General features: G+C 32.6%; 1 protein-coding gene across 1 annotated transcript in view; it reads left to right on the top strand.

Annotated features, from left to right (window-relative positions):
• LOC134251607 (low-density lipoprotein receptor-related protein 2-like) overlaps positions 1–13655 on the top strand; it is a 66704-nt gene that overhangs the window by 813 nt on the left and 52236 nt on the right. The window contains exons 2-4 of the mRNA XM_062734015.1: positions 8646–8768; positions 9889–10005; positions 13296–13418. Of these exons, the coding sequence (XP_062589999.1) occupies positions 8646–8768; positions 9889–10005; positions 13296–13418 (363 nt within the window). The remainder of the gene's footprint in view (positions 1–8645; positions 8769–9888; positions 10006–13295; positions 13419–13655) is intronic.

Raw genomic sequence — 13655 nt, 5'->3', positions numbered from 1 at the left:
TGGTGATCAAGTTTATAAATGTCATAAAATAAAAACTGCCAAAAAGACATCCCAGCGTACATCGTATATAATTATACTTATGGTCCAAAACACGTGCTAATTCAAACATGGAGAAAATTCACATATTATATCATTAAAAATCCATTTATTGCATATATATATGCTCCAAACGTATACGTATAGTGCACTCCGAGAATTGGCAGGTGCCCTCTCTCACGCCCACCATTTGGAGGGAATGAATGATTTGGTACTTACTATTTTTATGAAAGCTATATACAGATGATAAAAATAATGTGAATCAAAGGTATCGATTTACTGAAATTATGAAAGCAACACACAAGTAAGTCACTATATATAAAGCGAATGTGAAGGAAGATTGATTTTGTATAATATCAACAAGTGAGATATATATGCGATATGCCTGCCCTATAACCCCAGTTGGAGACAATTTGCATTCATTTCCATATTTACTCATTTCTTTTTAAGTACAAAATGTCATTTGTTATTAATGAATATTAGTTATGGCTGTTGTCAAAACCCGAACTCTATTGTGATTTAGTCCCATATAACCACGCATTTCCCTTAAATTCCAGTGTTTCGTTTATCTCTTTTAACTTACCTGACCCAAAAAGTTCAAGAGAGTTTTGTGATCACATGTCTGTCTGTGCGTCCCTATGTCTAGATGTCTGTCTATCTGATAACTTTTCACATTATATTGACATTTTCCTGAATTTTGTCCAAAGTTATCACAAAGTATCCATGGGTAAAGGGGATTCAAGTTAGTTAAATAAAGGACCGTCATTTCTTTAATGCGGAGATACTCAAGAAACAGGCAAAAGATAAGGTGGCTTTCTCAATAACCTCTTTGCGTATAAACTTATACGAACATGAAAATTCCAGAGAAACCCCACGTTTGCTGAAATAAAGGATAAGACAAAAAATGACAGATTTGTAAAATTATTCATCATTGTGTGTCGCTTTATAATTTTAAGCATTTTTCATTCAATTTTTTCAAAATCGTTTTTCTTCAGTTTATCAGAATTGGTCAACAATAAGGGTCAAGATAGTTTTCATTTGTATATAATGGACTTGATTTGTAATGCAACAGGAAAAACTGTCGTCTTTATTGGTCAAACAGTACAATTATCCCGACCGTATGGCATTTATAGAGTCGTAAAAACTGACAGGAGGGACACAGCCCAAAGTCGTCCGCTAATTGGGAGGCATTTGATCAGCTGTTCATCAGTAGCTGGTCGGAGTCATCTTGTTCCTATCAGTTCAAGGACAAATGTGTCAAGACAAACGCAGGTGGCCATACCTGTATAATCTTTTAAAGTCATTTTCGTTAGGGAAGTTGTTTGCATCTACAAAAGTAAATTAATGAAATTCAAATCATAGAGCAGACGAATTTAATACATATCATTTTTTAAATAGAGGTTTTGGGTACATATTTGTTAGGACTTATTTAAGTGAAACTGACGAATTAAAAATTTTAATTATTCAACAAACAAGTTCTAAATTGCATCTAAATATTTTAAGTAGTTAACGTCGTTGGAAATTTGTTCTGTGAGTTGTATATATGATAATTTGTAAGACACAAAGACACAAAACTCCTCATTTAGGGAATTTTCAAGCTCCAAAACCAGTTGTCATTGGAATGAGATATTAATAATTAAGAAAACCACAGAGTATTTAGCAAACGGTGTAATGAAATGCAAATCAAATTGAAAAATAGCAGTTTGGCTAGAGTATATTTGGGAAAGCAGGTGGCGGATTTGTGCTAAACAATTGTTTTTTTTTTTTTGGGGGGGGGGGGGGGAAGTATATTAAGTTGCCACATTTTTTCATAGCATCCTATAATATTATATGGATAATATTATCGGGCACCCTTTGAAACCCAAATACCCCCCCCTCCGTTCCCAGGACCATGGTTTGATGTTTCGAAGAATAAACCAGAGCTTTCTGAAGATCGTTAAATTGATTAAATATCAAATGTCGTTATGACAATAGCTAGAATATAGGTCTAAACTGTTTTATATCTGATATTCATTCTGCGTCGCCTTGCTGTGAATAAAAGAATTATCCCTTGACCCCTAGGAATCAATATCAGTTTGGTCAGGAGTGGGGGTGTACTAGATGCAGACAGCAAAACAGGTTCACCGTGAATTATTATTCATATAGGGAGACACATTGTAAAGTACCTGTGTTTTCTCAGTAACGCATCTTATTCATCAACAAAATTATAGGGAGTTACGCATTTAACCATTGTCTACCCAGTTTTTACAGTTCTTAAGGCCCTATTATCAGGTTATCAGCAAGTATATCCGAAGTTTGAAAACCGGCTGTTTAATATTAAGGACATAAGCAACGTAGTTTGAACTTTTTTTGCCTTTTTCCATTGAGTTGAAGATTCCAATTCTTAATGGAACTGTGTGCAATATTTTATGTCTATGTATTGTACACTTCCTCTAAAACAATCTTTGATAAAAGAAAGATCTAAAATACCGGTATATTTTTAGTATTTTTTATATATTTTTCTATGGATCATCCAAGAATTTTCATCAACTTTCAAAAAACCCTGGTAATACATGCTAATTTTTTTTGCGTATGTCTTTAAAAGCTTGTGAAGTTACAAACAAGAATTGTTTATTTAAAGCCTACACAAGTAGCCTTAATTAAATGCTGCATTTGACAGTGAAAAATGAGAATGAAGAACTTTGACATGCCTTTTATATTCCTATTCGTCATAAAAGAGACTTTTTTAAAAATAAAAATCGAAGCCACGCCACTGTGGTCATTTCCGGAATATTTCCTTCTACCGACTACAATTTATTGTTTAGTTTTCAACATGGCGGGAAATGCGAGTGGATTGCAGATGCTGATATTTCACTTGACTAAAAAACACTGCATTGGTTGGTCTGAATGCATTGTATTCCCACTTTCATCAGAATTTCCTATCATGTTTGTAAACAAATACACTCTATTTTATAATAAGGTGTAGGCTAGCTAGGCAATGGGAATTTTCTTGTTACCAATATCGTGCCGTCATATGTTTCCGATAATCTATTTTCGTCAGGTCTAGTACAATCTCTTGATTTAGCTAATAGCTTTAAATAGCTAAAAAGCTTTATTAAGCTATTTAGAATAGCTTTATTCAGCTATTTATATACAGTTTTTCACAAAAATGTTTTTTGCTGAAAATAAACAAAAAGTCGCATGTATTTGACTCTTCATACATGTACTACAGACTATTAAAACAACAACCAAAATCAAAGATAGTCCTAACTTTGCAGCTTTTGAATACTTTTAAGCAAAAAGAGAATTTCTATTGTTAGACTAACTGTCCACTACCTTGGGTGCCTTGAGGCAAGGAAAAGTATGATTGCTTCTCATTGTGCTGAACTGTTATCAATCAATTATCCTTGTTGAACATAATTGGTCTCCATAAGGCATTATAATATCATTGCAGAAGTAACTGTATCAATTGCTTTATATAGCCCCAAAACTTGTAGAACTTGGAGTACAAAGTCTCTCAAGGAGACGTAATTTGATGAGGGATTTTTACATGCATTATTTTAAAAAAGAGTTCAAAGTTGTATATCATCACTGCACCATGGTGCGCTTTTTTGTAAATACTGAGAAAATTACACCTTTAAGAAAAAAGTGTAGTAAAATAGCTAAATTAAGCTATACTGAATAGCTTAATAAAGCTATATAGCTATTTAAAGCTATATAGCTAAATCAAGATATTGTACTGGACCTGTTCGTCGCGCGAGTTTTCCTTAAAATTACTAAGGACACCTGAGGTAGGGAATCTCGCAACATCAATATAAGCAAAAGATAAAAAATAAGCTGCGTGCAAAGGTAAATATCTTAAAAACAATACAATCAGTGGTAAAAATACTCATTTTTCTTACTACCATAATTTGTAGTCATCAAAATCATCTGAAAACCCTTTTGATTCGCACTGCATCTAAAGACTCTCATCATCTGATAAAATACACTTCCGGTGATGTATTTTGGTATTTAAATTTATCATGTGACTCATATCAGGTCCAGTACAATCTCTTGATTTAGCAATATAGCTTTAAATAGCAATATAATATAAATAGCTATATAGCTTTATTAAGCTATTCAGAATAGCTTAATTTAGCTATTTTACTACATTTTTTTCTTTAAGGTGTAATTTTCTCAGTATGTACAAAAAAGCGCACCTTGGTGCAGTGATGATATACAACCAGTTACCTTGAACTCTTCTTAAAGTAATGCATGTAAAAATCACTCGTCAAATTACGTCTCCTTGAGAGTCTTTGTACTCAAAGTTCTACAAGTTTTGGGGCTATATATAAGGCAATTGTTACAGTTACTTCTGCAGTGATATAATAAAGGAGACCAATTATTTTCAACAACTTGAGATAATTGATTGGTAACTGTTCAGCACAATGAAAAGCAATCATATTATTATCCATGCCTCAACGCACTCACTGCCACTCAGGGTAGAGGACAGTTACTTTAACAATAGAAATTCTCTTTATGCTTAAAAGTATTCAAAAGCTGCAATGTTAGAACTATCTTTCATTTTGGTTGTTGTTTTGATAGCCCAGAGAACATATATGAAGAGTCAAATGCATGCAGCTTTTTGTTTATTTCTAGCAAAAAACATTTTCGTGAAAAACTGTATATGAATAGCTAAATAAAGCTATTTTGAATAGCTTAATAAAGCTATATACGAGGGTCATTCAAAAAATACGTAGACAATGCTTCTCATCGTCATATGATTACTACAAGATTATAGATCAACACATTTTCGTAAACATAAACATTTATTTTGTCGAAGTGTGAAGTTTCATTCCATTTGATTAAATAGAACTCATGTTAGCCAAAATTTAAAGCAACATGTTTTGTTACCACGGAGCACGGTTAACTAACATTGTAAAGTCAAAAACAACGTTGAGAAAGTTTGTTAAAATTATACTATTATTTTTTTTTAATTTCAAACACGGTTTGTAGCGTCTTCTCCATTCAAAAAACATATCCATAAGACTTAACACTTCGTTTGCTAATAATTGTACAAATATAGCTTGAATTATAATGTCATTGTTTTCAAATTCTTTAATTTACCATGTAACTCTATTAATTCTGCAACAGTGAAGCACACATCACGTTCAATGACGTTCCTAACTCTTTTGACAATATTTTTAACTTTAACCTGTTTCTTTGCAGACAATCCATTGTCCGATTCAAACTCGCTACCACTCAAAAATTGTATTTTCTATTTAATACAATTGCACAGATTATTGTTCATATAGATCCTGGTTTATACAGATTTTTTAAGCTTCTAGAAGAAGTTTCCTGAATGTAAAGTACAATTTTATTGCTATTTGCTTCTCCGTGACGTCCTCCAACGTCATGGTTTTTTGCCTTTTTTAATCAAGTCCATATGTATTTAAAAACTGATATCTTTTAAATGGAGATACATATTACATATCTTGATTTCATTTGAAATAATACAGCAATACTTTATTTAAACATGTAAATTTTATTTCGTTTCAGCTCCATTTATTACAGGTATGGCTGTAAATACTATAAAGTGATAATTAGTAAATTATTCAATTTTGACGGTGCTCCGTGACCCTATTTTTGCTGTTCTAAATCCTTGGTAATTATAATAAATATGAAGATACATTAGATTTTTTTTACTAAAACTATTTGAATCTGTTGTTAAAATATTTGTACCAAATTTGGATATACATTGTACATGTAATATGACGTTAAATAAAAAAGTTAGGACAAAAGTCTACGGACTTTTTGAATGACCCTCGTAGCTATTTAAAGCTATATAGCTAAGTCAAGAGATTGTACTGGACCTGTCTATTGGTTTTTCTATGTATAGAAGCCTTAAACCGTCATAAAATTAGCTGATTCGTGTGAATAATGTCACTTTTTTTGTAATATTTTAGGCAGTAACAAATAAAAGAAAGCGCTATTATTCCCCATCTGCACTTATCAGGGCTATGAGTCAGTGAATCAAGATGGAGTCCCTGTGTTTCAAAAAATATTTTTAAAAAATCATGCAACACATTATCTTCTAATACAGAGTGTATTGCAAAAATTGTGAGAAAACCACTGACCAAAATTAAACAGGAACCATAAAGAACAAGAAGGTTCTCACATCATAGTTTCAACAACCTGGACCTTATCTTTTATCAACTCTATACTGATTCACTCAACATTTCAGTTTATTATATTTTAAACTCAGATGAGGAAGAATATAATTCACAGATAAGTGAAAATGAGAAGGGTTGCTTCTGTAAGAACTTATATTTACAGGTGAGTGAAAATTAGAAGTGTTGAGTAGGTAAGAATTTGTGTGTAAACTCAAGAAATTTGTATATAATAAAATTGCTTTTTTCAAATGGGTTCAGTGTGAGTCATTATGACCTTGGGTTCACCTTCAGGACTGTTCACAGGTTTGTGCTATCAGGAAAAACACACCATTTTTAAATTGTCCATGCTGTGAATAAATGACATCTACAAAATATAATTGCAATTAAATAATATTTGTGTGCTTAGAGAGAAAATGTTTTACTCACTGAAACATCTATTTTCCAAGCATCATTATTATCTGGTATTGTATGTTAATACAATAAATATTAGTTATGTGTACATGATTAGATATATTTCATATATTTTTACGATAGAATAGCTTTTCATTTTGATTATTGCCCTAGGTGTTCACCTTACTGTAGTAAAGAACTTTACCAATGAATCAAACTATCGGAAACATATGACGCTCCTTTTGATTGGTCAATTACAATATCCATTTTATTTATAGCTAGAAAATGCATATGATGACGACTTTATGCCAATTTATTGTCGGCGATTTTTAATGCAATACCTAGGGTTAAGAATTAAAAGAGTTTGAAAATCTTTGACTAAACTTGGAAATAATTAGAACCGCTGTTATTGTTAGACTATCCAAAACCAGATGACGCCAGGATACAGCTACAATAGTCAAAATGGGATACCATAATATTAAAAACTTGTCTTAGAATTGGATTAAATATCCCAAATGAAATAAATTTACAGTGCAAACAATGAACATTTTCAGTTTGGCTAAAAATTATGCCAAAAATCGGCATTAAGTTATGTACTTTAAAGAAGCAACTGCAAGCTGGCAAGTTTTTTTTTGTTTTTTGTTTTTCTGTATGCCCACTGCATAGAAAATTAATCCCTCAAAAGTTCCCAAACTTCTTTGGGATTAATATAACACACTGTAGGGTTGCAGTAATCTCATCAGAGATTCTGCTGGGCTGTATATTTGGTCTGGGACGCTCACAGTAGATTCTGTGGGCATCCCAGACCAAATATCCAGCCTAGCAGAATCTCCAACAAGATCATAGGGTTGCAGTAAACACTTGCCTACCAAAAGTTATTTAAGAAATGAAGCTTATTGCAACTAATGTTATACGATATAACGTAACTTGGGGCAGTTTATGCTTTATAAACCGCGAAGCAGTTTATAAAAAAGCTTAAACTGCCCCAAGTTATGTTATATCGTATAACATAAGTTGAAATAAGCTTCATTCCTTATAATTTAATTTCAATGAAGACAATGAGACAATTTTTCCATTTTTTCCTTTGGAAAATGGCTTCAAATATCGCATATTTTAAAAGTTAACGTCAAGCGGAGTAATACGTTTGTTGACGTAACTCATTGTGACGTAGGCAAGTTATGTTATACAAAATGGATGAAATCGTTTATCCAATCAAATGACGTGATACAACTGAAATTAAATTATTCCATTTTAAGTCTCAGATAGTTTATTATGTCCCATTTGGGAAATTTGTTCCCAACCTGCTAAAAGGTATTTGATTGAAGGTTAACAACACAGGTGGTTATTGCATTCAGTCCACAAGTTTATTGCTTCGGTAGTAACGAATATATATAGCATACTGGTTGAAGCAAATGTTTGTGGCTGAATTATGGAGGGAAAACCTTGGGCATTTGTTTCTGTAATGAAAAGTTTACCCCCATAGTATACATATATATAACATGTACATGTGTACAACTCCAAATAACATGGAGTTAACAAATAAATGAATATGAAAATTCCTTAGACATGGTAACTGTAAGACAGACTTGGTGGTCTATTATTGTTGAACAAGAAGGGCAAATATGGGTACCACATGCATAATTTTTTTTGTTTTCATTTTATAGGTTGTGAACTGCCTATATCACAATTATTTCCTACAATATCATGATGATATCATGATATTTTTAGAAGCAGTTTTTACAATGATTTTATATGAAAAGTCGTTATTTTTCTAAAAAATATGCTAGAAAAACAAAACTTTACTTTTAAAATTTTTATGCATATAAAATCAAAAATGTTGAAACATAAGATGCCGTTCTTTTCACGTTTTACAACATTTATTATACTTACTGTAATTGTAATTTGAAAGATTAACAAATTTAAATGAGTAAATTCTGTTTTTTATGATATAGTACCTTAAGATCGGTAAACTCTGGCATCAACTACATGTATGCGTATCACTCAACAAAAAATCGCGATATACAGGTATACTGATAAAATCGCACATCCCTAGTACCACTTATGCATAATTTTTTTTTCATTTTATAGGTTGTGAACTGCCTTGCAATAATTTCCAATTCCAGTGTAAAAATTGTCGATGTATTATGGAATCAGATAAATGTAATCATGTTAATGATTGCGGGGACAACTCTGATGAAATGGACAAATGCAGTAAGTTCACTCAAATTTAAAATTTTAGAACTAAAAAAAAAAAAGGCTTGAAACATAAAAGAAGGATAAAGTGTCTATCGCCTGACTGTTAAATTTTTTGTTTGATATAGGAAAACTTGGCATGCATACAGCTATATGCTTCAAAGCCTACATGGAAGAAATATAGGGTCAGTTAGCGACATTTTAGACCGTCTTTAATTCCAGGGGATATATATTGTCTTTTAGTTTGTGTGTGTGTTAGTTTGTGCTTGGCAAAATGGAAGTGACATAATTTTCATAGGAAGGGATGTAAAAAGCTGCTTTGATTTAAAAGCTCTTTGTGAGGGTTCTTTTAAAGGACAAGATAGGGTAACGGTCGAATCTGGCACCTTATTTGATGTAAAAATCAGAACACTGGTAAAATTGTGATAGTGTGTAGTTAAGAAGTTAAAATGATGCTTACTTTAAAACCAGCACTAATTTAGATTCAAAGCTTACATGGAAGCAACTGGAGGGTGCAGAGGTAGGACATTTTCCAGAATTTCCTCAATTCGGAGGCCAAATACTGGTCTTACTCTATCTTGTCCTGTTATATGTTACTACATGTACTTTTCTGATAATGAGAATGACTGAAGTTCTTTCAAATACCACTTCTTATATAGGTAAGCTTGGCACACAAAAGGTCAGCCCTAAGGTACATAGGTCTATTAGGATTTTGATTTCAATGAGCAATTTTTCAGTGGTTGGTTAAAAAAGAGTATAAATAAGTAAAATTATTTAAAAATTTTCATGTGTTCTCGTAACAGACTTGTTACATATTATAAGTATGCTACACCAAAGATTCTTATTTTGTTTCTCAGTGTATGATTTTGATAAATATTATATTGCCACAAAAAATTACTAAACATAGGTGATTCTGTAGAAATGTTTTAAAACGCTTAAAAATGATATGAGTTTAAAAAGCATCAAGATACACAATTTTGTAAATATGAAACTGACAAAAAGTATCTCAAATCCACCTTTTTCTCTTCTAGTACTCAAGGTACAAACACAGAATGAGCTAAAGTCCAGCTTTATCATAGACTTATGGTTTTAGTTATAGAATAATATAAGAATGTGATGTACTGTTTGATCTTTACAGCATATAAGCCCTGCCTAGGAGACCAGATGACCTGTGATAATTATAAATGTGTGAATCAGTCTAGGGTCTGTGATGGCAAAGATGATTGTGGGGATTTTTCAGATGAAAAAGGCTGTGGTGAGTTAAAACAACAAGGGTACATGCAGTGTATTGAAAGGATTCTGTATAAATTTCAAAGATATTCATATCCCATTTGACCCCCTCCCCCCTCAAACAAATTAAAGTAAATAAAAAAAGATACAAAGTAAATTAATAAAGGTTCATAAAAAAAATGGGAACGGAAAGTACCAAAAAAATAAATAAATAAATAAATAAAAGAAGAGGCAGTATTACTGAAATTTATATCATTTGTGTCCTACTTGCATAAGGTTAAGTCATTTTTTGTTTCCTGTAAAGCATGTAGATGGTCTAATTGATTGTATAATTGAATAGAAAAACAGTGTATCTGCCAGTCAGTCTGACAGTCTGAGCTGTTACAGGTCAACAGTGGCCTGGTCACTTGTCCAGCAGGTGTGATGATTGACATAAAACTGACCTCTCTCTAGCAGCCCATTCAGTCAGGAATTCCGACTGTTGGACAGCAAACCATCCTCCGACTTCCACACAGATTACAGATATAATATTTATTACCCCAGTTTTTGTACCAATTAAGTACCAGGATATGCTTTTATAAAATGATTCATTCACATAGATCATACTCTTCCAAGAAAATACAGTCAGTGCTCTTCCTTAGAAGACATGCTGGTTCAATACACAACCAGAATTCTATGTAATCTTCCTTAAAAGAAAGTATGACAAAATACAAGACTATTTATATACTGTAAGTCGTTTTAATTCCATGGTGTAAAAATTGCACGATATTTAAAAAAGTACCAATTGCGATAGTTTTAATTTCACGGAAAAAGAAATTAATTCAAAATATTGTATAGACATTAATACGCTTTTAGCTCACCTGAGCCGAAGGCTCAAGTGAGCTTTTCTGATCAGATCCGTCTGTAAACTTTTCACATTTTCGACTTCTTCTCAAGAACCAATGGGCCAATTTTAACCAAACTTGGTACAAAGCATCCTTATATGCCAAGTCCCCTTGCTGGGTTCATTAAAAAATCTTCTTCTCAAAAACCACTGGACCAGGAAAGCTGAAACTTATGTGGAAGCATCCTTGGGTAGTGTAGATATTAAATTGTTAAAATCATGACCCCCAGGGGTAGGGCGGGGCAACAATAGGGAATCCAGTTTGTACATTGAAATATATAGCTTAAAAACCACTGGGCCAGAAAAGCTGAAACTTATGTGGAAGCATCCTTGGTGTAGAATATTAAATTGTTAAAATCATTAGGGCGGGGCAACAATCCCAAGTTTTACATAGAAATATATAGAACAAATCTTTAAAAATCTTCTTCTCAAGAACCACTTCTTATAAGCATCCTTGGATAGTGTAGATATTTTTAAAATCATGACCCCAAGGGGTAGGGCGGGGCCACAATAGGGAATCCAAGTTTTACATAGATATACACTGTATTTAGGAAAAATCTTTTAAAAATCTTCTTCTCAAGAACCACTGAGCCAGGAAAGCTGAAACTTATGTCGAAGCATCCTGGGGTAGTGTAGGTTCTAAAGTATTAAAATCATAAAAGGGAAGAGGGTAGTGGGGTACGATAGGTATAGCAAGAGGGGAAATCTGGTAAAGAACTTCATCACCCAAGTTACTCAGGTGAGTGATGTGGCCCATGGGCCTCTTGTTTAAAAACAATAATAACATTCACGATAGGTTAAATTTCGCGGGAAAATGGTTAATCGCGAACATAGCAAAATTAAAACCATCGTGAATATTTGCCAATCTACAGTATGTCAAGTCCTCCTTTTAGTAAAGAATTGTAGATTGGAAGTTCATACTTTGATATTTTTGATATTGGAGAATTTTAATTGCCCTTTTCAGGTTCTAATTAAGCAGGCCATGTCACTCTTTTACAAATGCCGGTAGAAGTTAAGATATCTGTAAAACCAACAGCATTTTATGTTAACTATTACTCATTCAATCATCTCAGGGCTCTCACACCACTTTTTGGGACTGAGGCTAGGGCCGTTCATATTAGAAATTTTTTTGTCATTTTGGTGAAAATTGGGAAAACCTGCTTCCTTATCAATGCCAAACCATTTTACTAATATAGGTGGCATGCACTAATTTATACAGTCCAATGCAAATCTTGTTTGTTTTATTTTTTACTTATTGACAAGTGTCATCAATTAAGATTAAAAAAAAAGATTTTTGTATTAAAAAAAGATTGGGAAATTTATACACCATGCTTTTGGGTAAAAGGTACCTTATTTTTGCATTGGGAATGGGCCCATTCAACGGCCCTAATTATAGAGAATTGAGGGCCCTACATCTGATACTGTAATGTTTTACATCTGCAAAGCGATTATTTTGATATTCAATATTTACATTTCCAAATATTCTTCCCTAAGATTCAGCGCAAATAAGAAAACAGCTCATTTCCTCAAGAACTCCATGGATGAGCAAGAACATCACTGCGATGTCATGATGTCATACATGATGTTAAAACTCTAGTACAAACTGTTCACAGTTTCATTAATAATTACATGTATTGAATGACATAAATTTGTGGCAAGTCATTAGATAAATACATGTAATGTAAATATAAGATATGAATTCAGTTTTTGAGAATTCATGAGGTACAAGAACTATAGTGCTTCACTCTGGCTTATTTATCATGAAGTGCATTGTGCAGGGTTGTTTCTAAAAATTGAAATAGCAGGGGACATTTAAAGAGTAGAAGGGCATCTGGGATATCTTCTCTAAGATGGAGTTCAAGGGGAATACCAAAATAATCGTGGGATTACATCATTATAGCCAGGGAAATTCCCTGGCCCCTGGGTCTTAGAGACAACCCTGAATGTGCTTCATGAAATATGTTGGCTTCAGGTGTTGTAGTTCATGCCCTCATGAATTCTCAAAAATTAAATTCATTTCTTAATTGAAGTACAAATGAACACTTTTTGTATTCCATGAAATATGATTTAGATTACCTCAAGATAAACCACACTTTAATTTTTTTTTAAACAGGTAATGTACATGTATCAGAAATTTAAACCTTGTTTAATAAGTGATAAAAAAAAAAATCCATGCACAGAAATATCTGAACAATGATTTAATAAGAGGTTTTGTTGTTAGATATTAAACATATGTCACATTTAAATTAAAATTTACATTCATTAGGACTGGCTCATAAAAAAAGATACATACTCCAGTTATGTTTTAAGATTTTGAAAAACTTAAAGAATATGAAATTGTTTATGCATTTAATATTACATGTATCACAGGTATAAATTAATTTTCAAGTATATAAAAGATTTAAATAAACCTGATACTCTGTACACTTCAGATAGGGAAGAGTGCAGTCCTCAGGAGTGGTCGTGCCCGGAGTCCAGACAGTGTATACCCATCACTAAACTCTGTACCGAGGCCTTTGACTGTCAGAAAGGCGAGGATGAAGGACCCACCTGTAGTAAGTGGCCTCCTAGTTACATGTTTTTACACAATTTTTACTTTTTGCTATGGTTGCAGAGAATAAACTGATTTTATATTATGAGTCTTGCTTGATACTGATGATGGATTCAAAGATCAAGTTCAAATATTGTGTTGACCATTTTTTATGAAAAGTAACATGAGCCTTGAATGAAATGGAATTTCTAATAATTCACTAAGAATAAAAATTCAAAAGAGCTGATGCAATAGTAAGGTA

Source organism: Saccostrea cucullata, unplaced genomic scaffold (assembly GCF_032062105.1).
Source record: "Saccostrea cucullata isolate Sc308-1 unplaced genomic scaffold, CSIRO_AGI_Scuc_v1 ctg37, whole genome shotgun sequence".
Lineage (NCBI taxonomy): Eukaryota > Metazoa > Mollusca > Bivalvia > Ostreida > Ostreidae > Saccostrea > Saccostrea cuccullata.
Note: the sequence above shows the minus strand (reverse complement) of the source record. Positions and strands in the feature narration are given on the sequence as shown.